We start from the raw sequence: 24,464 nt of genomic DNA on the forward strand, positions 1-24,464 counted from the left end.
CCACCGCCTCTGGGCGACGGGGCGGTCAGGTCAGGCAGGGTCTGCCTTCCTGAGAGGCGCTTGTAATGCGGGGGCGCGGGCAACAGGAGGGAAGCAAGTCCTGTGCCTGCGACAGGCTGCAGAAGCCACGTTCTGAGTGACCTATTGCACTGCGTTATAAACACACTTGCCTATGAGGACGCGACGTTTTCACTCGTTTTTACTTCATTGCCCGGCGCTGGCCGCGCTCCGCTCTCCGTACCCACCCAGGTCGCCGCGCGACACCCGCGAGGGAAACTACAACTCCCAGCAGCCCGCGAGGCCGCAGTTGGAGCGCTTCCATTCCCCGATATCTGGGGGGGAGCGCTCGCCACCCTTGCGGCTCCTCCCCATTGGGGAAGCGGGAGCGGGCTGTACCACGCGAGCGGCGCCCCCCGGCGCGGAGCGTGGGCGGAGCCCTGAGGGCAGCGCGGGAGCGGCGGCGCCGGGCGGGGATGGAGCGCTGCGATCTGGGCGAGCGGCGGCGCGGGCCCATCTGGAGCCGCAGGGCGGGGGCGGCCGCACCGCGGGGGTAACGGGGCCGGGCCGGGGAGAGCGGCTGCCCGAGAGGAGCGGGAGGACGGGGCGGGGCCGGCCCGGGCCCACCTGAGCCTCTGCAGAGTGGTTGAAGGGGCAGCCCTGGGATAGCCGGTCAAATAACGCAAGGAGCGCGTTCCCCTCGGGTCACAGACTCGCTGCGGTTGGAAGGGGCCTCTGGAGATCATCCAGTCCAAGCCCTGCCAAGGCAGGGCCACCTAGAGCAGGGTCCAGGTGGGCTTGGAATGTCTCCAGAGAGGGACACTCCACCACTCCTTGGGCAGCCTGTTTGGTGCCCTGCCATCCTCAACGTGAAGAAGTTATTCCTCCCGTTGAGGTGAAACTTTCGTGTTTTAGTTCAAGGCCATTGCTCCTCGTCCTGCCCTCCTCGCTGGGTACCACCGAAAAGGGTCTGGCACCGATCCTCTTGGCACCCGCCCTTGAGATATTTATATGCATTAATGAGATTCGCTCCTGAAGGTGGAGCAGCTCCTCAAGGAGGTGGTGACACCCCCGCGCTCAGGCTGCTCAGCTCGGCCGGGCACTTGCCCTGCTTTAGGTGTATTGAATAAAATGCCATGGGGGAATTCCAGGAGATTAATCGCAGTGTGGTGTGCTGTGTAAATACTGCCTGGTCTAAGCTGAAGAGCAGCAGCTGAAATGCTGCTTTGGGGGCCTCTGTCCTGGGGGACTCTGGAGGCAGCCCCGTGAACTCCTAACTCTGTTCTCCTGGCTTAGTTCAGTTGCAGGGAAACTTGAAAGGCAGAGAGTGGCGTTGGAAAGGTCTTGGGAGGTGCTGTAGCGGCAGCGATAGGTACTTGTGTGTCAGGGTGGTTTTAGAAGCAGAAGTCATACTTCATTTGTTAGGGTCTTTAATGTCATAATCCCACACAAACATCACTAGATTTCAGTTACACTTTAAAATATTTTATCTTTCTAATTTCATTTTTATGGCCCTTTTATTGAAGAAAAGAATGGGCTTAACAGTCAGGTGCAATTAGTTTTATCTCTAGTCTGCACCATAGCTGTATGTGCTCACTCAGACTTTGTAACAAACCCCCCAGCCCCATGAAGGTGCTGGGGAGCATATTCTGTGTCTCAGAGCTAGCAGCATCTCATATAACCATGGTCAGAGCATTCTGCAACTGCTCTGCAGTCTTTAATCAGCCTGCCAATATCTGGCACAGCTTTGGTGTTTAGCTTAACTGAATTCACATCCAAGTGATAATACAAAATTATTGGCTTGTTCAGTGTTAGGCAATAAATCCAGGAATAGCAGATCTTCCAAAGCTCAATCTCCCGCTTCCTGGAAAACCCTTCCTCCTCTTACAGCTTATTCTGCACATTTCTGCATCTGGCTCTGTTTTATGTGGACAGCACCATACAAGGATAGAAGGGGCAAACTGGAAACTTTTGTTTTATAATAGCTCAGATGAATAGTAATAAATAAAGCTTTCTTCATAGAATCACAGAATGGTTTGGAATGGAAGGGGCCTCAAAGATCACCTAGTTCCATCCCCCCTGCCATGGGCCTGGACACCTTCCACTGGACCAGGCTGCTCAGGGCACCATCCAACCTGGCCTTGAACACTTCCAGGGATGGAGCATCCAGAACTTCTCTAGGGAGCCTGGTTGTCTCACCACCCTCACAGTAAAGATTTTTTTCCTAATGTGTAATGTAAACCTACTCTCTTTCAGTTTGAAGCCATTCATCCTTGTCCTGTCATTCCAGGCCGTTGTCAAAAGTCTCTCTCCACCGTGTAGGCTCCTTTCAGGTGCTGGAAGGCCACAATTAGTCACCTCAGAGCCTTCTCTTTTCCAAGCTTAACAATCCCAGTACTTTTGAAGACTGTGAAAAGAAGTGATATTAAAGCTGGTTTTCCCCACATCTAAACAGACTGGTTTCTTACAGTAGTGCACAGCTTCTCAGTTTTCTAGAACATTTCTTTGCAGTGGTAATGATGAGCCAGGTTCCTTGCTCAGTGTTGAATTAGGCTTTCAGATACATCAGTATAAATTAGTGTTATTTATTAATAATGGAAATCAGGTAACCAGGAACCACACAAAAGGATTGTGAATGGTGAATTTCCCCCATTCGCCTTACATGTCTCCCACCCACCTTCCAACCCAGTGAATTACTTCCTTTGTAATATATTTTTTATATAAAAAATACATGAGTTTCATGGGAAATTTTTCATAGAACATGGAAAATCAGAATTGTAAAATCATAAGATAGAAATATTTTAATCCTATGTCTTACAGTTATAAATGGTAATAAAATGATTCTAAGCATGGTTGTTTTGCTGGCTTTCTTCACAGAGTTATGGTGAACATCATTCACAGTGTCCAAGGGTACCATTCCAAGACAATACATTTTCTGAATGTGGCTTTTGACAGTTCTGGGGATTCTCTCCTGGCTGGAGACCGCCAAGGGAATATATATGTTTTTGACTTGAATGGGAACAGGTAAGAATATTTCTATCAAGAAATAATTGATAGAAATAGATATTTAATAGAATTTAATTGTCTGAGGCATCTGTAGCATTCAGGGCTGTGGAACTTGCCTGGTCAGGATCCCACAGGTCAGGTTTTAACTAGATAGTTTTAAATAGGTAATCATTTGCTCAGGGCTGAAACTTCAATCCAGTGTCTCGTGTAGGCTCCCTAAATGTTATTTCATTGGTTTAGCTGCTCAAAAAGATCAGAGGCTTGCAATTGGAAAAAGAACAGCAATGCCATAGAACCTAAGGGCTACCACCAGAATTTACTCTTGGGCCAGTACAGATCAATGAGTGAGCCACAAATTACAGTAGACTAGACCAAGTGCTTTCATTTGCAGAAATACATCAACCAGTCTTTCAGCATTTTACTACTGAGTTTTAAAATACTAGCACTGATTTTTAGATCTATTATAATTGGATATTATTTCCTTACTCCCTTCTTCTGAGTTTATTTTTTTTCTCTCTGTAAAATATATTGAAACCAATTATTACTTCACTTGACATTAAATGAACCTAAGCTTCCTAACACAATGAGAATGTGTATTTTTAAATAGGTTCAACCTTGTTCAGAGAACAATGCAGGCTTGCACTGCTTTGGCATTTAATCTTCGCAGAAAGACAGAGTTCCTCGTGGCTTTGGCAGATTTTTCTGTTAAGTGCTTTGATACAGGTAAGGAGAAATTTCAAGGCTTAAATGCTATCTGTATTGGCATGAAAACTTACATAATTTTAGTTTTGATCTTACATTTTTCAATAATTTGTTTTATGGAAATTATACTATGTATTTCATGCCATCTGTCTGAAAAGTTTGGCCCTGTGTTGGTTGTAGTCCTTGGGTAAATGAACCTAAATGAACCCTTTGCTTTGCCAAAGTTCTTTATTCTCACTGAGTCACACAGGCATTTGTTTAACTGAAGTCCACCACAGGATTGCAGTTAGGTATGTTACCTTTTTTTTTTAAGCAGTTTTTTATATGTTTACTTAGAATGAGGTACTGTATTAAAATAAAGCCAAAACCAGTATGATAGTTTGTGACTGAACAAGTTCTTGACTATATTTACAGTAAAATATTTGAACAAAGTGACAATGTATGCTAAAAGAAATGTCAATACTTTTGAGTATTCAAGTAATTCTATATCCTTATTGAAAAGCAATATTAAAAATTAACATTACAGCTGTGTGTCTCTGTCTTGATTAGAAGTAAAATGGTGAAGGGCAGTCACAATTCATTCTTCATAAATTATTCTTTACCTATCAGAAAATGCATTTGTAATGTCTCCATTATATCCAATTATTCTCTGGATTTAAGTATTTTTAAAAAGCTGTAGGAATCATCTACAGTTTTAGGGCTTGAGATTATCTGTAAAGATTTTAATGTAGCACAATGTTCCTCAAAATAGAGGAAGAGTCACAGTTAAGGTCTGAAATCCCCTGCACTCTTTCTCTTCCTTTCAACAACAGCAAGACCAAAATTAGATATTTGGATGCACTTAGAGAAATCTTTATTATTCCAGAGAATACTGCATGTTCATGTAGTGCTGTTTCCAGATATCAAGTCATACTGAAGAATGTTCTAAAATATGAATGGTACTCACTCAAATCAGTGCAGTTCCTTAGGGTATTAGACACTTCTTACCTGTTGGGCTCCATCCCCTTCTTTAGAAGACACTCTCCAATCCCATGTCACCTCTCAGGTGATGACAGCTTTAAGCACTCCATTGTCTGTAAGCACAGCAGAAAGTTTGACTGTTGGTCTTTATGAGCTGCTTTATAGCCATTTCCTATCTTTGATGCCACAGCAGTGGCTGGAACCACTCCATGGGCTGCCAGGCAAACCACCCAATGTAAACAGTGTAATTGCCACCAGTGCAGTTTGGTTGCTGAGGGAAGATTAGTGGTCATGCAGTCACAAGTGGGAGACGTCGTAGTCAGAGGAACCATTTCCTTAGAATGCAGTGCACAGCATAAAAAGGTTTAAGGTTCTAAAAGAATTAATGAGCTGTTGCTTTCTGACTCTGCCTTTCTGTAGTCATAGCCTGTTGTCATTAAACCTTTTTTCTTTGCACCTGTAAATAGTTGTGTAATCATTCACACATTCTGTCCACAAGTAAAAACAAGTGCAGAATTCTAACCAGAACATTCAGTCTCAGCTTCTGTGGGTGTTCACATCAGATATTCTGTGAGGCATGCTGAAATTAACTGATCACATTGTTCATGGCTTTTTAAGTTTGATTTTTAGGCTGAATGAATCAAGTCTGTGCAAGCTGGCTTTCTGTGCAGAACTGAGCATAACTTGTAAAATGTTATTTAGAGATGAGGAGAAGGTTGTTCCTCTAAGGTATAATACCTATATGAAGACTGATACCTTTGTTTCTTGTGTTTTGGGCTGTGATGGCAAATGGTTATATACTAGTTATGCTTAAAAGTCTCTCACAGCATAGTGTTGACAATAAAGACTAAAGTAGTAGTTGTTCCACTTTGAATGGCTTTCATATCTTTTTCATCAACTTCTGCAGGAACCCAGGAGCTAGTTAGTTGGATGAGAGGCCATGAATCTTCTGTGTCTTCCATCTCTGTCCATGGCTCAGGCAAGTATGCCATCACCACTTCCACTGATACAGCTCAACTGTGGGACTTGGACACCTTTCAAAGAATAAGGAAGCTGAATGTTCATCAGTCTGTGGGTATACAAAAGGTGAGTAAAGAGCAACTGCTAAAGGTGAACAAGCACACCACAGGAGGTACAACATCACATATTAAAATCACATTACTTGTAAATAGTCTTTAAAATACAGATGAATCTTTTTTATCATCTTTTGACATCTCAACTTTTATCCCATCACATCACCCAGACCACTGAAATAATGACTCAGTAGTTGCAAAGATCTCCTGGGAACTTTTAAGGAACTTCCAAATTTAGAGATACCCAAAATTTGTTTGGACATGACCTTGACTAACCCAGTTTAACTTGGAAGTTGGACCCATCTTCTAGGTTGACCTTGCATCAGCCTAGGGTGGGCTCAGAGGACCTGTGTAGATTGATTCCGACCTGCATGGTAGTAGGATTTAAGGGTGTTGTTAAAAAAAAGTTTTGGTGTCATAATGGTAACTTCAGACAGTCACCACCAGCTGCCTCATTCAGCTTCTTATTCCAAAGCTCTTCTGTCTGTGCAGGCAAAGCTCTGAATGTGGGAACAAACAAGGCTGCAAAGGAACTCAGCAAAAAGAAATCACTGCTTCTCAGCCTAGTGGTTTCTTTGGTTCTGTTTGCAGCACAGACACACTGGAGCAGCACAGGATGAGAAGGATGACATGTTTGTGTCAGGGAGTGGTTTATGTAGGTCTCCCTTAGCATTACACTATTTTAAACAAGTCTGCCTGCGCCACCAAATGTCACACTTTGGTCTAGGTACTACAGAAAGTCCTGACCCAGTGCCTGAGCATGGTTTGCACACGTGCTGCCCTGCAGTGAATAGTTTGACAAACACCACTTCAAACCAAGCCTCTCGTCAGGCTGGCCACTAAAAAGCCATGCTGCTTTTGCAGAGAACCAGGCTATTCATTTGAGTGTCCTCACCCACTTCTGGATCAGGCAGAAATTCTGTCAGCTTAAAATAGTCACCTAGCAATTACTGGGAAAGATCATCCATAAATTTTTGTTTGTTTGTTTTATTAAAACTGTTGTGTAGCACATGTTGCTAAAATAATTATAACATCTTTCCTCCAAAGATGGATGCATTTCTCTAGTGGAGATTTTTCTAGTGCTCAGTGTCTTTCTTTCTTTGTGTAGGCTGTGTGTGGGGACTTCTTATTGGTAAGTGGCTCTTGGAATTTGGTAGGATGAGGATGTTGCAGTATGGGAAAAACTTTTACAGCCAAACAGTAGAGATTATGATTGAATTAATAGATCACATTTGGGAATCAGGAGCCTGCTCTCTTTGGTGCTGCCATTTCCTATAGGACATTATGCAAATGATCTAGATTTCATTTTCCTGTCTTTAGAATAATGGTATTTGTTCTCATCCCATAGTCTAAGACATACAGGTAGATATGTGCTTTACTGAAGTTCAGATTTATTATTAGACTGCAGGCCTGACACTCAGTGTGCAAAGCTGGATTGTTGCTTGCTCTCTGAGCCACTGTAGCAGTGTCACACCCATCTTATGTGCTTTTTGGTGCCTCTTGAGCCCAGTTGCACTCCAACATAGACCTTCTGTTAGGTTGGCATGGGGAAAAGCTAATTTAAAAATGTAGAGACTGAGATGCAGAGTGAACAGACAGCAGGTGAGACAGATGAGAATACAGCACATCTACAATGATCATTTCCAAAGCATCACTGTTGATTCAACAGCTGCTTGTGACCATCCTGTGGTATTTTTCTATGGCAAAGCAGAAAATTACCAACTGTTCAGTATTCCAGTTTACCAAAATTCATCTGCTCTCAATTCTTTGTCTGGTCTTCCTCAGGGACCCTGAAGGAGGACAGACAGCTCAGTCTGTCTGAACATAAATTACTCTGGTAGCTGAAATGACTCTTCCCCACAGGTTACTTTTGCTCACTGTCAAGTGACTCATTTGGCCTGAATGCCAATTTTCAGTTACTAAGATGAAACCCAGCCCACATATCCACATTTCCAGATTTTCAAGGCCCCAAGAGATCGTTCACACCAAAACTACGAACTTTGTAGCACTGACTTAATCTCAGCCACTGATGTCCCCAGCGTTTATATTGCGTCCTTGCTGCACTCATTGGGAACAATAAAGTTTAACAGTCATAAAAACAAGACAGATAAAATTTAACAGTTATTTCAGTGAGTTAAACTGGCTTAGCAAAGGGTACAACACATTTTAGCCAGTGCAAGGAGAGCAACCCTACTCTTCTCTAGGCTGTCACAGTAATAGCCACACCTGCCATGTTTTATTTTGCCATGCACTTTGGTAATTTTAAATGTACTTTCTTGACAACATCCCATTTTTTTTTCTTTTCCATATTCTTCCAGGTTTTTTTTCTTCCACTGAATAACACCATTCTCAGCTGTTTCAAAGATAATTCTGTTTTTGCATGGGAATTTGATACTCTTCACTGTAAATACCAGTTGTCACCTCCTGTAGAAGGTTCTGTATTATTTTATAAGGTGTTTGCTGTTACCAGGTAAATTGCTATTTTAAACATTCTAAAGGCAGACTATTAAAAATATGGTTTTAAACAGATTCTCTTTCTTTATTTGTAATACTTTGTGGAAGTATTGAGCTATCTACTATAATAAGCTTTTGAACTCTGCTGTGACTGATACTTTCAGCAAAGATCAGTAGCAGTTTTTATTATAGTCCCATAACAGTTGAAATAAATAAGGTTGATTTTTAATGACCACTAAAATAATGTTTAAACTTTATTTTATAATATCCTTTAACAATAATATCCTATCCTTTACTAAAGCAAATTCTATTATTTCGGAGCTATTTTGTTCTTTCAGGAGAGTATCACAGGAATAATGGCAAATTCAAAAGTGATTTGAGGGCATAGAACAAAATGAACAATCTCTCTTTTTAGCTAACAGTAATTGAAATTATAGTGTGCTGATGGAAGCTTTCCCTGTGATGCAGGGATGGTCGGACTTTGGTAGCTGGTGGGAAATCAAATCATCTTCACTTATGGTGTTTGGAATTAAAGCAGTTGATAAAAATAATCCAGATGCCAGAGAAGGTGCGAGCTGTCCGTCACCTGGAATTCCTCCCTGACAGTTTTGATGGGGGCTCCAATCAGGTCAGTTTTTTCATAAAGCTCAAGACAGGAGTATTTGGATAGTGGATTCAACACCTGTACTTGGAGGGCTTTTGGGGGGCTCTGGGGTTGTAGAGATATATGATACAAAAGGAAAGTTACTGTACTGAATCTTTGCTCCTTTAGCTTCATGGAATGTTGTTGCTGAATTGGGTATTCCAGGTATTCCACTTTGTTTTACATTGGCAGTATTAATGGTTGAATCCTTTTAACTTGTAGGTCCTTGGAGTGTTAAGTCAAGATAATATTATGAGATTTATCAATATAGAAACATGCAAACTTCTTTTTGACATTGGGAGTCCTGAAGAGGGAATTAGTACAGCTGTGATTAGCCCAAATGGACGGTATATTGCTTCAGTAATGGAAAATGGGAGCCTTAACTTATACAGTGTCCAAGCTTTGACTCAAGAAGGAAATAAGGTAGAGTATTTTACATTTCTTAAAACAATAGTAAGTCCTCTTAGAGATGATCTTTGGCTGCATAAGCAGACTGCAGCAGCAGTAGTTTGCAGAGGTGTCATATTTAACAATACAAATAAAGAAAAAGTGATTTGTACAGTTTCCTTCATAGTTCCTCCAGCCTGTCAGGTAACTTGGTGTTTTTGAGGTATATATAGTGTTGGAAGGGGGAGATGGTATTTCTTTCTATAGCAATTTGTGTGCATCAATTTCTTTTTGTAATGGTGTTTTGGAGGAGATGGAAACAGAATAATTGTGCCTCGTCTGTTCCATTTCCTACAGGAAATACTTTGCAGCTAATGCTCTCTTAAACTGTGGGCACAAATGGTGTTTTTGTTACTGTGATTTTATTCTTCTTACTGTGTTATTGGATACCAGCACCCATCATTTATGGCACAATCATACACTCCTAATCCTCCCTAAATAACAAACATTCTACATACCAGTTCTTATTTTGTTACATTAATTTATTAATAGGAGTCAGGTTTCTAATACAGAATTCCATATATCTTTAATCACCATGTCTTTGAAGTAAACAGTAAGCAGCTCTGGATAATGATGGAGCTGGAGCTGAGGAAGGATGTGTAAATATGTCACACGCATTCCATTTGCACTTTTGCTGATGGTTTGACATGAACTGGGATATCCACTTTGTCACTTGCTTTCACAATCTCCAGCATTGAATTAATTAATACCTGCCTGACACTGAAGACTAATTAAAGTTTGTAAAGGTGTTCTGTATTCTTTTAACTGGTACTATAGAAATGCAAAATATTTTAATGACATTGAGAAACACACTAAAGTAAATAACCTTAACAGTGCATGATACACATCTATAGTATCCCAATTATATTTTTACTGTTTGTCAAGCAAGGGAATAACATGATGTTTGAGTTAGCTTGGAAGCTACATAAACCTTCCCATAGTTAGAGCAATTTTATTTGTGACATCCTTTTCCAGGAGTATACAATCTATATCTGTTTATTTATAGTATAAATGTGGTTCTAGTCTTCTTTTTATGGTCATCATACTCAAAAATGTAGCATATAAAATAAACAACAAATTATATTTCTGTGTAATCTGTTTTACAAGATTTTAACCAAGGTATTTGCACCTAATACTAGCCTCCACCATTCACGCTCAAAGTTGTGGAAGATGGGCCCAAGTACACATCAGAGGCAAATAAACTGATCACAAAAGTGACTTCAGAAAGGTCAAAGGGGCCATGGAAATCCAAACAAAGCAAAATTCAAAGCAGATTGCTGAAACTGCAAGCAAATACATCACTTGAAAATAAAGAGGTAGGAAGAAATTGCAAATATTTTGTCCTTCAGTCTGCAGTGTTTATATTTCATTGCCATTTGCTTTAAAAAATAAATTCAGGCACTGAAGCACTTGGATATTTGAGCAGAGCAGGGATTAAGGAAATTTTAGTACCATTTTCTCTCTCTACATAGCCTTTACTCCTACAGTATGTGACACAGTCATAGCTGCCTCCAGTCTGGGGTACCTCTGCAGTTGTTCAAGCAACTTGTGACACATTTGGTATTTGCTAGATCTCATCTGCTTTCCTGCAGAAAGCCAACTGGCACATCTAAAATGTCTGCCTAGAATCCATTTCCTTTTTTTCTTAATTATTTAGAAGATGAGTTACATTTATTCCCCTCTGTCATCACAGTGCCATTTTCTCTCTCTGTCTTTACCTTGTGCCTTTTGTGTGTGTGTGTGTATATATATATATATATATATATTCCTGCTTATGTGTCACCATATGATCTATTTCTTATGTTAGTATTCTTTATGGTTTGCTATATGCATCATTTATTTGTAGACAGTTTGCTATATGCATCATTTATTTGTACACAGTTCAGCCAGTTTGGGTCTGATCTGCTTCTGACTGAAATCAATGGCAGCTGTTCTTTGAGTTCAGGAGACAATAAATGATTATTACCTTTTTGTTGTTGTTGAAGTTCCTGGGACTATGTAGTAGACAGCAATACATGTTTGATTTTTTTCTTTGAAACTATGTGATAAACTTCAATATTTAGCCACTCTCATTGATTAGAGTGCAAAGAAAGAGAAAATGGTTACATTTATTGTTGATCTCCTGTTTTGTAGAATGAATTACCAGGTGGATTAAACAAGAAACGTCTACAGGCCTTATTGAAAGGATTTGGAGAATATCCAGCTAAGTACAGGTGTTTTTTATGTGCATGTTCATTCTTGCACAAAATAAAATTGTTTGTGGTTACTGGCCTATGAAAAAGAATTTCCTTGACTAAGGCTGCATTTTAATTGCAGGATGTTTGTTTGGCGTTCCTTATTACAACTTCCTGAAAACCACTTGGCATTCAGTAGCCTGATAGATAGGGGAATCCACAGTGCATTTGTAAATATTCAGAAAGAGTATCCTATCAAAAGTGGGAAACTGCTGAGAGTTCTACAGAGGTAAAATATATATTTGTATTTATTTAAAATAGTACTGATTTTTATTTTCAAATAGTCATCCGAAATGTATCCAGTAGCTGGAAACAGCTGTAAGAAAATTTCTAAAATGACATGGTAGTGCCCATGGTGTTTTGTTCTGGTAACTCCTACAATCCTGCATCTGTCTTGAAGTTCACAATATTTCTATGTTGTGGTTGTAAAATACATGCTATATTTTTATTTGGTTTTGGATCAATGTTTCCTACAACATTTTTTTGTTTGTCTCTGTGTACAGGACCTTGTCAGCTCTAGCTCACTGGTCTGCTATCTTTGCTGAGACACCTTACATGCCTTTGCTAGCATTCCCATTTGTAAAATTATTCCAGAACAACCAGCTGATCTGCTTTGAAGTTGTTGCTACAGTAGTAGGTAAGCAATGATTTTAAAAACTCAGATATGCTTCAACATGTTTAAGCTTTCCAAAGCAAAAGAGCTTTTCCTGCTCAAATGAGTAAGTTATTTCCTTATTTATAGGTCACCATGGTGTTACCAGGAATTAATATGGAGCTTAAAACAAAAACCTCAAAATATGAGACTTCCTTTTGCAGCGTTTCTAGCAATAAGTTATCAGTTTTAACAGTGTTTGTAAAGTCTAATTGAAATGTATCTAGCATTTGCAAACCCATATGTATCTAGTGTAATTATATCACAATAATTAAGTCTCTGAGACGTGGGAAAAGTAGTCACAGCCATCCACCCCACCTGTCACCTGCTCCCAGCCAACAGGGAATGATCTTTTTCAAGGTTTGAATCTCTCTCAACTAAACTCTGTTTAGTTGTCTTTAGCATGTGGTAACTCAAAACTAGACATTTGTCTGAATACTAGCTGTGGCAGTCTTCTGAAGAAACATTCTAAATTAAAGTGCTTTACACTTAAATTAGTTGTTGCAGCTGCTACTAAATCTACAGAAGGTATATGCTGCCAAGCATACATACCCACTTTGCAGCCACATGCTGTTGGTGAATAAGTATCCAAGTTTACAGAAATTATTCTTAGTACGTTAAAAATTACTTGATCCAGGCTGTAGTTTTGTGAGACAGAAACACTGATTTAAGTATTCCCATCTGCCTCCCATGCCTTAGTCCCACAGCTCATAGTTTTTTTTTCACTTTGTATTTGAGCCAGATCAGTTCTTCTGTCTTGTTCACAGTGTACTGACACAAAAACCCATGCCAGTGCAGCTGGAGGAGCAGTGTACTGTGGGAATGGTTTAGGAACGCTCGGAAACAGAAGAGATGGGAGTATCTTAAATAGGTTTTGCTGCCTGAAACAAAACCTTAAATGCATCAGCTTGGTAACCCAACTTCAAGGTTGTCATGAGTCTTTTGCTCTGGATTACAGTGGATTGTGTTCAGCTTCTTGTTCTCTTTCAGTTAATTTTTGCCAACACTGGTTTGAGTACTTTCCCAATCCTCCAATTAATGTCCTTGCTATGATGGAAAATGTTTTGGCACATCATGACAAAGAACTACTTCAGCATTTAATAAAATACCATGTGACTTCACAGGTAATAGTCTGGACAGCTTTTGTAAACAAAAATGTACTGCAGTGAATAGTAGTGCACTGTTCTTTTATTTCAATGAATTTCTAGTTTGGGGGAGTTTTCATTAAATACCAGTGAATTATGTGGGAGTGTAAGAATATATAATTGATTTCCTGCTGTTTTCCCTGTCCATGATCATATGTATGCTACTTTAGTTCTTTAGAAGTTCTTTGCTTTCTAGTCCACATTGCTTAAAATTCTACTCATCAAATTATAAATGTACCTTTTTTTAACATGGACATAAGTGTGATTAATTAATTTTCTAATCCCTGTTTATCATTAGGGACAATTTCAGCTTCACAAATCTAAACAGAACATTTAGACATCCAGTGAAATAAGAAATGTATTTGTAATCACCCCAGATTAACTTTGAATGTTTAGAGTAGGTGGTGAAACTTATCTTGAAATGTTCTGTTTATTTCCTTTTTCATAAATTAGTAGATTCTTGGTATAAGGCAAGAAAAATCACATTGTTTCTTTAAAAGGAATGGTAAAATTGTACTAATGGATTATTTTGTCAATTTTCCCAAATAATTTAGGTTTATGCTTGGCCTCTCCTAGAAACACTATTATCTGAGGTTCTAACAAGAGAAGAATGGCTGAAAGCCTTCGACAATATTTTCTCCAACCATCCTTCATACTTTCTAATGATTGTCATTGCCTATGTTATATGTTCCAGAGCTCCCTTGCTCCACTGTAATCAAGCAGCAGATTTTGAGGTAAACATTTTCATATTTAAGTTAATCATGTGGAAAAGATGTATAAAACATTGTATCTGTTGTTAGGTTACAAGGAGATCCATTTCCAAATTCATATCTGTGTACTTGACAAATACACAATAAATGAGTAAAACACTGAGCAGTTTCCTGCAGTTTCATGCAAGGAGAACTTTAAAAGCTTTCATAGGCTTTCTAATGTCCCTAAAGGCCATTTTTAAAATTTCAATAGTTCATCAAGCCCGAAATAATTCTGTTTCTTTTTTGAGGATCTAGTATGGACTTCTGCCTCTGGAGATGATACACAATAATTCTGTGATGTTGTATCATTATCCTCCTGTCAGATTTTCAAAATTAGTCAGTATTATTGGATGTTCTCTGAAGCTAAATTAAAATGTTTCCTTATGTTTAATATTCCATGGGAAGAAGATTCTTTTTCTTATGAAAAATCTCTATAGGCAGACAAAGGGTTCCACTTCTAAAATGTGCTTATGAGCAATTTGACTGACATCAAGCAGATAGCATTACTGCTATGTTTAATAATGACCATTTAGAGATTTTCTTGGTAGATAAGATCTTTGACAGGAAGAATAGTCCTGCAAGAGGAGAAACTTCTGAGCTTCATGGCTGAACACTCAAAGTCAAGGCAGGTTTATCCAGTAGTAGGAGTCACTGTTGGACACTCTAAATTGACACCCAGCTTCCCAAATCCCTTACACAGCTGCCATTTGAAGAGAAGGAAAAGAACTACAGCATCCTTTCCCACCTTGAAGAAGTTTGGCTCAAGTCAATTGAGCTGGTGATGTTTTATGAATTGGTAGGGAAAACTTTAAAAACTTTTTAAATTAACTGTTGAAATATATATCTTGCTATTTTTCATAATTCCCAGATATGTGTATTAAAAATAATTATATATTTGTGTAAAAATACATAAAAGTGCACAATCTTGTGTAGAATGTAAATGGCAGCATGTCTCTTACAGTATTTCTTCCATCATCGTAACAACGTGGACATTAATGTTGTGATTAAGGAAGCCTATCATCTTATGGAGGCTACACCTCTGGATATCCATCCACAGCAAATGCTTGATGACTTCACACCACTTACAAAAGGACAGTATCCTGTGTTTAATAAGTATCCCATGTTCATTGTGAATTATCAAGCTCAGAAATGGGAGAAGATCAGACAAGATGAAATTGAATACTTGCGAGAAAGGTACTAGTGAGAAATTGAAGACTCAGTCTGGGAAGGACAGGTGGACATAATTGCCTTTGTATGTTGTAATGTGTAGTCTTGAGAGATAAGAAAATTCAGGAAAAGGACTTGAAATAGCTGCTGAAGCTTGAGAGTTACTTGGTTTGACATGTTTTTACATTACATCATTAGTCTTATCTTAAATAAAAAATGTCTGCTAATTAGCAGAAGATATTGGGCTACAAGTCACTGAACTTGGAAGCTCATAGCTAGAGCCTAAAGCTCTGTTGACCTTGTGGGGCCCAACTTTTGAAGGGCCAGGAGTTCTTAGCTTGCTATTGAAATCAGTGGGTACCATGATGCCAAGGCACCCTTAGAAACCAGGTTTTATTAAGAATGTGAGGAAGAGAGTACCTGCACTCATCTGTAATGCCCTGTTGTCTCTAACAGTCAGTATGGTAGCTCTTCCTCATGTACTTTGTCACTGTGGAGGGGATGCCATATTCTTTCATGTCATCTCATTTCAGCAGTTCTTTGCTAGTGCTGTCATCAATTTCGAAGTAATCAAGTAATTTCTTGATATTTGGTTTGAATGATTAACGTGACTTCCTTCCATGTAGACAATTAGCACATGAATCAGAAGCCAAAGCACAGGAACAGAAAGCAGAAGATGAAGCCTGGTATCAAAGGCAGAAATTACTTCAAGAAGCTGAAGAACAGAGACAAAAAATCCTACTGGAAGAAGAGAAGTTGGCAGAACAGAGGCAGAGGTATTAGAATATAGGAAGCATTAGGGGTCTGGCTACTATAGCCTGCTATTACATTTTAAACCATGAGTAAAGGAGAAATAACCACTAATTTGTATAAATTGTAATGTGGGATAACTGTGGTCTGGTGGGTCATATTTTGGTTGGGAATTAAGTGATCTGGGTTGTATTACTACCTCACCTCTTACTCCCTGGAGGGAATACAACAGATTAGAGGTCAAGTCACTTCATATTCTTGTCTCAGCTCCCAGCCATTTTTCTGGTTCCTTCAGATTGGGAAGTCTCTTAAACAGTCAACTGCTGTGTGTCTGCACTCTGAGACTTCAGACTTGCATTGTGGGCAGAGCCACACTGCAGATACAAGAGTCACTTACAGGATCAGTGACTGTGCACAGTCTTGGAATTCTAGTGGATCTAGACAAACAACTGCTTTGTGTATCAGTTTATAAGCAAAGAGTAGTGATAGCAATGAAGCTGAACTGTAAGTTTGTACATTTTGCAGTTGTGAAGGTTTAAGAGAATTTCAACATCTCCATAATTTCTTAGATAAACTACAGGTAATCATGGAATCATTTAAGTTGGAAATTACCTTTAAGATCTTCAAGTCTAACAGTTAACCCAGTACTGCCAAGTTCACCACTAAAACATGTCCCTAACCACCACATTTTTGAGCACATCTCCTAAATCTCTGTAATCTATAGAGCTGGTTGGTTGGTTTGTTTGTTTGTTTAAGAGGACAGCAAGCCTTTATTTACAAACTAATCCTTGAGTTTGCGGTTTTGTTCCTTGAAAGAGTTTGATATTTACCAAATAAACTTGGGACTAATTTTGTGCAGGAAGAGGTACCAGGACACTGGCAGTTATTCTATGGAGTAGTTTCTAGTTTTGGATCCTTGCAACATTAAACTAGTACTTATTAAAGTGGAGCAGAAACAGGGCACAGGACTTCAAAGCTTAACTGGAGATATTGCCCTTAGAAGATGTGTGTCTGTGAATTTAATTTTGTCTCTTAAATGAAAACTGGACATTTTACAGGAGAGAGAGCAGCCATCCTAAGCTTTGTTAAACTGGAGATGAGCTCATAGTAATTAAGGGCTAACTGCATTGTGTGTTTGTGCTCTTTGGTACTGACCTTCTACATTTACAGTATCATTTCTGTTATTTGTTTATTTCTGTTTATTTTGGCCTTGAAGGCTTGCTGTGGTGAAAAGAGAACTGAAAGTAAAGGAACTGCAACTTTTAGATGCTTCAAGAAGGCGTTTTCTGAACTACCACCAAGATCAGCTTCAAATGGAACTGAAACATCTCGATGATGAAATTGCAAGAAAGGTTGAGTATTGCTCAAGTAATTCTTTTCTGCAAGGATTAATAGGGAAAACTAAACAAGGAAAAAAGGCATAACTAAAATTTTAGTTGATATACTATGATTTGTGAGCCCAGAGGTGTATTTAGCATGAGGCAGCAGACTGCTTCAAGTGGTAAATGCATTATTTAACAGTTAGTGGCAGTGTTGAAAAATGTAATGAGCTCCTTAAAGGACTAGTGAATTCTCAGCTGTCTGTGGGCTGCATGTCCAGATTGCAAATTAACTCTGCCATTGATGAAGAGGCTCCACAGTGGCCTCTGGCCAGGCCTGGCTCTGCTCTGAATCACTAACCCAGGCACCATGGCATGCAGCTGTGCCATGAAAATGGTGCTGAGAATGGAAGAGTTTGCAGCTCATGGGCACTTTCTGAGCCTTTGCAGGGCTGTTCCTTGTGTCTCAGCAACACACTTCACAGAGCACAGTGCAGCTGGGTGGCTGTTTCTGCAGTCAGGGCACTGTAACACTCCTCAGCTCCAGCTCAGCTCAGGTTCTGCCAGGTGCAAAGCAGCCACTTGCCCTTCTGGCCACTGTCCTCCACAGCACTCTGCCTTCAGAGCCTCCTTTCTCAATTCAGAGCTGCATGTGGTAGGTTTTTAACATTAATTCAAGACTGGTATTTCCCTAACATAGCTTGGCTGGATGCAAAACTCTTCTATGCCTCTTCTCCACCTTGCCCTGTGCTTTTGTTATGCAGTATTTTCCATTCTTCATATGACAGAAAACTAACCAGAACTTAGGGGCGTGGGGTTTGGACATTCTTTTTGATAATGTTTTTCTAAAGCAGAAGAATTTCTTTACTGTATTTTCATGTGTTTCTCTTCTCCACAAGGCATCTATGAGACAGCAGGAAACCAATGCTGTCCAAGATACAGAACCTGAATCACAGAAACAGCTTTTTGAACAGGTAATTATTGGGGAACTATGCTAAATACAAATATTTAATGGTTGTTCATTTGAAGTTCTTGGATTTGATTGTGTTCATGCAACCACACCTTGTGAGGAGAAATGGGGGCCTGATATTTTTCTCTTTTTTCTCTTTAATGATTTTTTTTAGAGTAAATCCTCTGTTGATAAAAGCATTAACACAATTCACTGTTATCTTGGGGAGTTTTGGGTGAAAATAGTCATATCCTCCCCATTTTATTCTTTTCCTCTGCTGAGGTATGATTTGGTTGCTACAGGGTTTAGTTATGGGCTCAGCTGCTTGAGGGAAGTAAGGAACATGTAAATAAGAAATAAGTGTTAACAATGTGTTCCTCATCCAGAAACTCCCACCTTTTCATCTGTGATATCCAGACATATCTGCATTTTCTGGAGAGAACAGTATAGCAGATTGATGTAGGTGATGAAAAAATGTCTAGTTGCCAACAACATCATTAAGCAAAAAGGAGTGGATGGTTCATCAGGAATGTGCAGTTCCTTTCTGAAATGACTGATTTATTCAGAAATATGGCTATTCAGTAATAAATGGCTTTAATCAGTAATTCTGTTTAAAGTTAAATTTTAGTTAATTATTATAAATAATTATTATAAATTACTGCAAAGCAAGAATGCCAATGGAAGCCTTTAAAAATGTTAATTTTGATTAAAAATACTCAGTTAAGTGTTTAGAAGTCAAAGCTACATGTACCCATCTTGAGTATGTGTAGATCCAATGGAATAAAGGAGAAGTAGACATCCAGCTCTCAGACCCTCATTTTGAAACATGTCAGTTTATATTTGGGTTTTTTAAAGCTTTTGGTCCTAAACTTGTTATAATCCATACTGAGCATGACTGGGCTAAATTTCTGTTAGCATTTATTTATTCAATACACAGCCAACTGTATTGTGGCTACATAACACAAACCAGGCTAGGCTCATTTGTATTCCAGTACATGTAAAGTCAGCTCTCTAAGGAACTAATTCTACAGTGATCATCCTCTCTAGGCTAGAAAGGTAGCAATTATTCAACCAGCTGAGGATCTCTGTTTGCCCACAAGAGTCTGTGCAGACAGGCTTTCCCTGCACTGTTTCACTGCTGTCAGCGAGGGTCCCCGCTCCAGCTTCAAAGGATGTTGACTTTGACTCAGTTGCTCAGTAGATTCCTACAGGCCTGGGAAGGGGCTTTAACTTTTGCAGGAAATTGTGTAGATGTGCCCTGGTGAATGTGAAGAAAAGGTGATAAGCTAAAATGCTGTTTCTAGGTCTGCTGTTGGTTGTACTACTTTGGAAATCATCTCTGCATTCAGGCTGCAGATGTGTTCATTACAAACCCCAGTGCCATGAAACACACTTCATAGTTATGAAACATTTTGGGGTTTTGGCTAAAATTTGCCATAAATTGCAGAATATTTTCATGATGAATCTAGTTCATTTAGGTTGGAATTTTGCTTTTATTCTCCACAGTAATCTGGAGAATGGAATTACATCCCTTGTCATGACTCAGGCCACTGTTATGACTCATGCTTCATCTAATTCCTAGTGGATAAAACAGCAGGGTCTATGACTTTTTTAGACAGTTATGATATGCAGGGGGATGAGATGTGTGAATATATTCAAATACTAGTTTAATGAAATTTTAATAAATGTTAAAGAGATGGAATTACCAATGTGAGCTAGTAGCTTAGCAACAATAATTTTTGTTTTGTGTGCTTGGCAGCATCTAATCCAAGACCAAGAGGCAGTTACAAAGGAAATGAAAGAAGAGGTGGAAGCTCATCGAAGAAAGATGGATCTGGAAGACCAACGTGTTCAGAGATTGATAGAAATAGATCAAGAAGAAATACAGAAAGCTCAGACAGTAAGATGATTGGATCTTAACATGTGTTCTGGGGAGTCAATATGCTGACTTAAACAAGTAGTTCATAGTTACTGGTTAATAGCATTTTGACTGTAATTAACTAGTTCAAGTTCATATGGAAATATTTTCTAAAGAAATCTAATTTCTAGATAGCTATATTAATAGATTAAGATTCTATGTTTAAAGTTTTGAGATTTCCAAAAATCTGACTGAAGTGTCAAAACATCTGTATAATATTGAAATTCTCTGGACCTGCCAGAAATACTAGCTTTTTATTTTTTTACTTCTCAAAACTTAGAAAGCATGTAAGACTCAAAAGTTCTTTTCAAAACAAGTCATACTCCTGATAAGGAACATGTTTTGTTTGTAACCATAACAAAATAAAAGACAGCCTCAAAGGAGATTTCAGTTGGTAGTACTTGGCAGGAAATTCAGCTGTAGAAGCTGTCTTCTAGATCTCAGTAATGAATGTGTGTAGCTTGACATTAGGAATTGCTCAGATTTTCAAGCTCAGAACTTGTAACTGCACAGTTGGAAAAATAGTTGCAGTTATCCCACTGCCCATATGCTTGGCATCTGCATTTGTGTATTGTCTAGAAATAAACATATGGGTCTGAATTTTTGTAAACAGCATTTGATTTTTGGAAGCAGATGGATGTGGGTGAAAGTATTGGCATTCAGGTATCAATCTTATGTCAGCTGCACCTGTTAGTGCAGCTAGTGGCTCTAGCAGGGACATCTGACAGGGATCCTGGAGAACACCTCAGTTTGTCCTGCCTGGTCTGTAGGTAAGGCTGTGCAGTTGGAATAGACTGAATTTCTGCTAAGAAAGGTGTTTTATTAGGTGGCTGAAGAAAATTTAGCCAGAGCTGAGCAGAAGCACACTGACACTGACTGGAGACCCAGGCATGATGAGCAGGACCAGGAGAAGTGCTGCAGAGAGATTGCCACGCTCCTGCATGACAACAGGGTGAGAGAAGCTGAACTGCTCAAGGCCATGAGGGAGGCAGAAGAAAAAAAGGTATTTGCATAATTTCTTTTTTTAAGTGGGCCTGGCAAAAACATAACTGCCTATACCTATAATAGGGAGTGTAGAAAGCTGAAATGTATTAGAGAAATATTTTGTTAGAATTCTCCTTTTCTGTTTTGACTGGGAGTTTCTGGAAGCACAAGAGTGAATTGGTAAGGGTGTTTTAGTCTTAGGAAAGCATATTCCTATTTCTGTAAGTTCCTCTCATTTTTATTCTCTGACCCAAGACTTTTACCTTTCTCCAGATGTTTGAACGAGACGTTTTTCAAAATGAAACCTTCACACAGCTGATTACCATATTTTGATTATAGGGTGAAGTGTAAACTGTAATAATCCAGATGGTTCTATTTGTTGCTTTTTCCTTGCAACACATCTGTTGAAGACATTTAATATCTCTGTTGCACAGCAGGAAGATGTTGTACAGAGTAAAGCCCAACTGGAGGAAGAGCAGAAGGTGGCTGCTGCTGCAGATGGGCACAGGAAGCAGTTCTTAGATGACAGAATGAATGATGAGTTAGAACTGGCTGAGAAGCTGCAGAGGGAAGATGGCTGTTTTGGTGAGCATGTAGATAACACAGTTCTGTGTGGATGTCGGCGTGAAGGATTCAACGACTGAACACAAATGAACTGTTCATTATTGGGTATAAACTTAAGCATAACTCCTTTACTAAGCACTCCATAAGTGCTTATTGGCAATATTGTTTCATGAAGCAGATGTATCTGTTTTCCTAGGCCAGACTTAGAAAGAAATCTCAGTTTGATACCTATCAAATGCAGCAATATAAATGGCATTTTTGGTAGGAGCACTCGTCTAGCTCATCTTAAAACAATTGTAAAATCACATCCATTAGAAATTTTCTGTCAAATAATGTTGTCCTATGACATACAATATTATACCAAGAAGTGGTATAACACTGACACACAGTGTTATACCAGTAAATGCTTTTTCTAAGTGTTTGTTAAAAAAAAAACCCAAACAAACCCCAACACATTTATGTGCTTCCAGAATTGGTCAGTACATCCCTCTCAAGTGCTGCATTTGTGTGTTTTTGCAGGTATTTCTCCTACCCCCACCATGCTTCCAAGGCTTACATAAAATTAGTGATTAATATTAGGGTTAGGTGATTAGTATTGCTTTGGGCAAACTTTTTCAGCCTTTGTCCTTATTTACCTAATGTTTTAGTATGGAGTATTTTGCAACTGTGCATAATTAAAATGGGTGGCTCCTAAAACTACAGGCATGAGTAGCCATATTCCATATGATCTTAGTGGCCTGTTTGTCAGAAGATTAATTATATAGGAAGAAACAGCACATGTAATTTCTTAAAGAGCTGTAATTTCTTGAAGGGAATTTTAAGAAATTAATGAAATTACAGAGGTGTAATTCCTTAAAATGAAATGCTGTGATGCATAGCTTTGACCCAAAGAGTAGAAACATTGACCTCTAATTCTGAGCAAATTGTACTTGCCATTAACTGCAGTGGGTGATTGTTCTAGCTTTGCTTCCTGGAGAAAAACTGTTTTACCTCCAGCTAGAAAAATTCACTAGAAACTTCAATATTTTTAACTTACAAAGAACCTTTCTTTCCATTTCCCACAGAGAGACTGTGCAATTTAAAGGCCAGGTGTACAGAGAGAGGGGTGGAAGTCCAGCAGGTGCCAGGGTCTGGAAACATCTCTCTCAATGATCTGTCTACATTAGCATCATCACTACACAGTAAGTGTTTTAAGTTAGGAGTCTGTTTCACATTTAGTTTCAGAGCATTGCTGGAACACCCAGCTGTGTGATTGAGCCATTAGTTGTGTAGGTGTTTAGTGGATAGTAAACCAGTTTATTGTTATGTTCTCTTTCACACCTGCAGAAAATGTCTTTGCTCCCAGGGATGGCGCAGGTAAGAAGTGCCTGAAGTGTGTCATGTTATGAGAGTGATCCTAGTAAACCTCAGCCTAGTGTAGTTGCATTCTGACCTGATCATCTTGCCCATGCTTTTCCTGTCTTCATAGCTGTTTATGATTTGGGAATGTTGAGAGGCTGTAGAGCTGTCTTTCATCAAAATCTGACTCAGAGTTATAGTCAAGAATTAGTCTAATTTCCTCTGGTCTGTCCTAGTTACTCTGGCAGTAAAAGCAGTTTCAATTCCAATGCACCTTATGTACAAAAGTCTGCAGGCAATGGGAACCTCTGGACCTGCTGCAGCCCCCATTAGCATCTGACCTGATAGCCAACAGAGGCACTGCTTTCAAAGAACTTGCTCTCACCAGTCTGAGGGCTGCCTCACATCCAGTGGTACTGAAAACCAGCATTTCTCTACCTGTTTTCCAACAGGTATTTGTAGTGCTTATGGAAAGCCACTAGTTGCAGTGTTAAGTTTCTTGTACTTGGTTGTGTTTAGACAGAAGCCGGGCAGAGCTGGCACGCCGGGAGCGGGAGCTGATGGCCGAGGTGCGGCGGCTCAGACGAAGGATCACCTCACGGGCCCGAGCCAGGCTGCCTCCAGCTCCTTCCCCAGCTACAGCGTGCTCACCTTGAGGTGATTTGCACTGGACCTTTAGCTGCACTTTCAAATTATTAATCAGTGAAAAGCTAAATATGTATAGTGTGATTCAGGATGGATCATAGACTTATTAAAGGCTTTTGGAGATATTTTTATATAAGAATAAAATCCTAGCTAGAAAATATGTATTTGTTTGTAACCTTCTTGTTATTTTTTACTTCTAAAATAAACTCATTTTTTACCATTAAGTTACTGAATGTGCAGTATTTGTGTACTTCATTTTTTTTTGATGGCTGCCCTGACTTGAAGAAGCAAACCACTGTTAAAAATGTTGGTTTTGTCAGTGATGCGGAAGTGGATTCTACAGGTTGCAGCAGGGAAATTTGCAATCAGAGAAAAGAATCCTTTCCAGCGAGAGCCAAACACTGAAACCAAGACCCAGAGAGGGTGTGGAGCACCTGCTGCTGGAGATGCATGTAGTTGTTACACATATTAGCAAGTTCATTTCATGAGAAAGAATGGGAGAGAGGATCTAAACAAATATCTTGCTCTTCGTAGTGCTTGTGGTACTGATGGCTAATGCTTTTGACCCAAGTCAAGAACATTATGTGGTGTTACAGTAAAAGGGAATAGGGCAAAGTAAATTAAAGTGAATCATCCATAATTGCTACACACAGTGCTGATACAGGGGTAGACTTGGCCCTGTAAAAATATGAGGACTGGGATCTTAATTTGTTCTGCTTCCCCTGGGGTTTTGCTGATGCTCTTTGGGGCAGCAGTATGGGAGCA

General features: G+C 39.5%; 1 protein-coding gene across 6 annotated transcripts; it reads left to right on the forward strand.

The window, feature by feature from the left end:
* The first annotated feature begins 83 nt into the window (after nucleotides 1-83).
* TBC1D31 (TBC1 domain family member 31) lies at nucleotides 84-23,923 on the forward strand. Of its 6 annotated transcripts, none has more exons than XM_054644032.2 (23): nucleotides 84-550; nucleotides 2,875-3,021; nucleotides 3,611-3,726; nucleotides 5,573-5,751; nucleotides 8,057-8,208; nucleotides 8,661-8,820; nucleotides 9,058-9,258; nucleotides 10,422-10,598; nucleotides 11,416-11,495; nucleotides 11,599-11,745; nucleotides 12,020-12,153; nucleotides 13,159-13,292; nucleotides 13,868-14,047; nucleotides 15,027-15,259; nucleotides 15,859-16,008; nucleotides 17,199-17,334; nucleotides 18,201-18,275; nucleotides 20,010-20,150; nucleotides 20,995-21,171; nucleotides 21,587-21,737; nucleotides 22,781-22,897; nucleotides 23,043-23,072; nucleotides 23,574-23,923. In XM_054644032.2, the coding sequence occupies exons 1-23, from the start codon at nucleotides 474-476 to the stop codon at nucleotides 23,708-23,710; spliced, it is 3,231 nt and encodes a 1,076-aa protein (XP_054500007.2). In that variant the 5' UTR covers nucleotides 84-473; the 3' UTR covers nucleotides 23,711-23,923. The 6 variants fall into 6 exon arrangements, with proteins under 6 accessions (XP_054500007.2, XP_077044775.1, XP_077044758.1 ...); XM_077188643.1 differs by lacking the exon at nucleotides 84-550 and adding an exon at nucleotides 580-2,206 and having other exon boundaries at nucleotides 21,590-21,737; XM_077188633.1 differs by lacking the exon at nucleotides 84-550 and adding an exon at nucleotides 581-2,206.
* Nucleotides 23,924-24,464: the final 541 nt, after the last annotated feature.

This window comes from Agelaius phoeniceus, chromosome 1, assembly GCF_051311805.1.
Source record: "Agelaius phoeniceus isolate bAgePho1 chromosome 1, bAgePho1.hap1, whole genome shotgun sequence".
Taxonomy (NCBI): domain Eukaryota; kingdom Metazoa; phylum Chordata; class Aves; order Passeriformes; family Icteridae; genus Agelaius; species Agelaius phoeniceus.

What these genes read in the sequence shown, in the direction of transcription:
- TBC1D31 (XM_077188633.1), top strand. Translation starts at nt 2,082, where the DNA reads ATGGGCCTGGACACCTTCCACTGGACCAGGCTGCTCAGGGCACCATCC. An exon ending in ATCAAGCAGCAGATTTTGAG is followed by an intron (nt 14,048 to 15,026) that starts GTAAACATTTTC and finishes TGTCTCTTACAG; the next exon opens with TATTTCTTCCATCATCGTAA. An exon ending in ATGATGAAATTGCAAGAAAG is followed by an intron (nt 17,335 to 18,200) that starts GTTGAGTATTGC and finishes CTTCTCCACAAG; the next exon opens with GCATCTATGAGACAGCAGGA.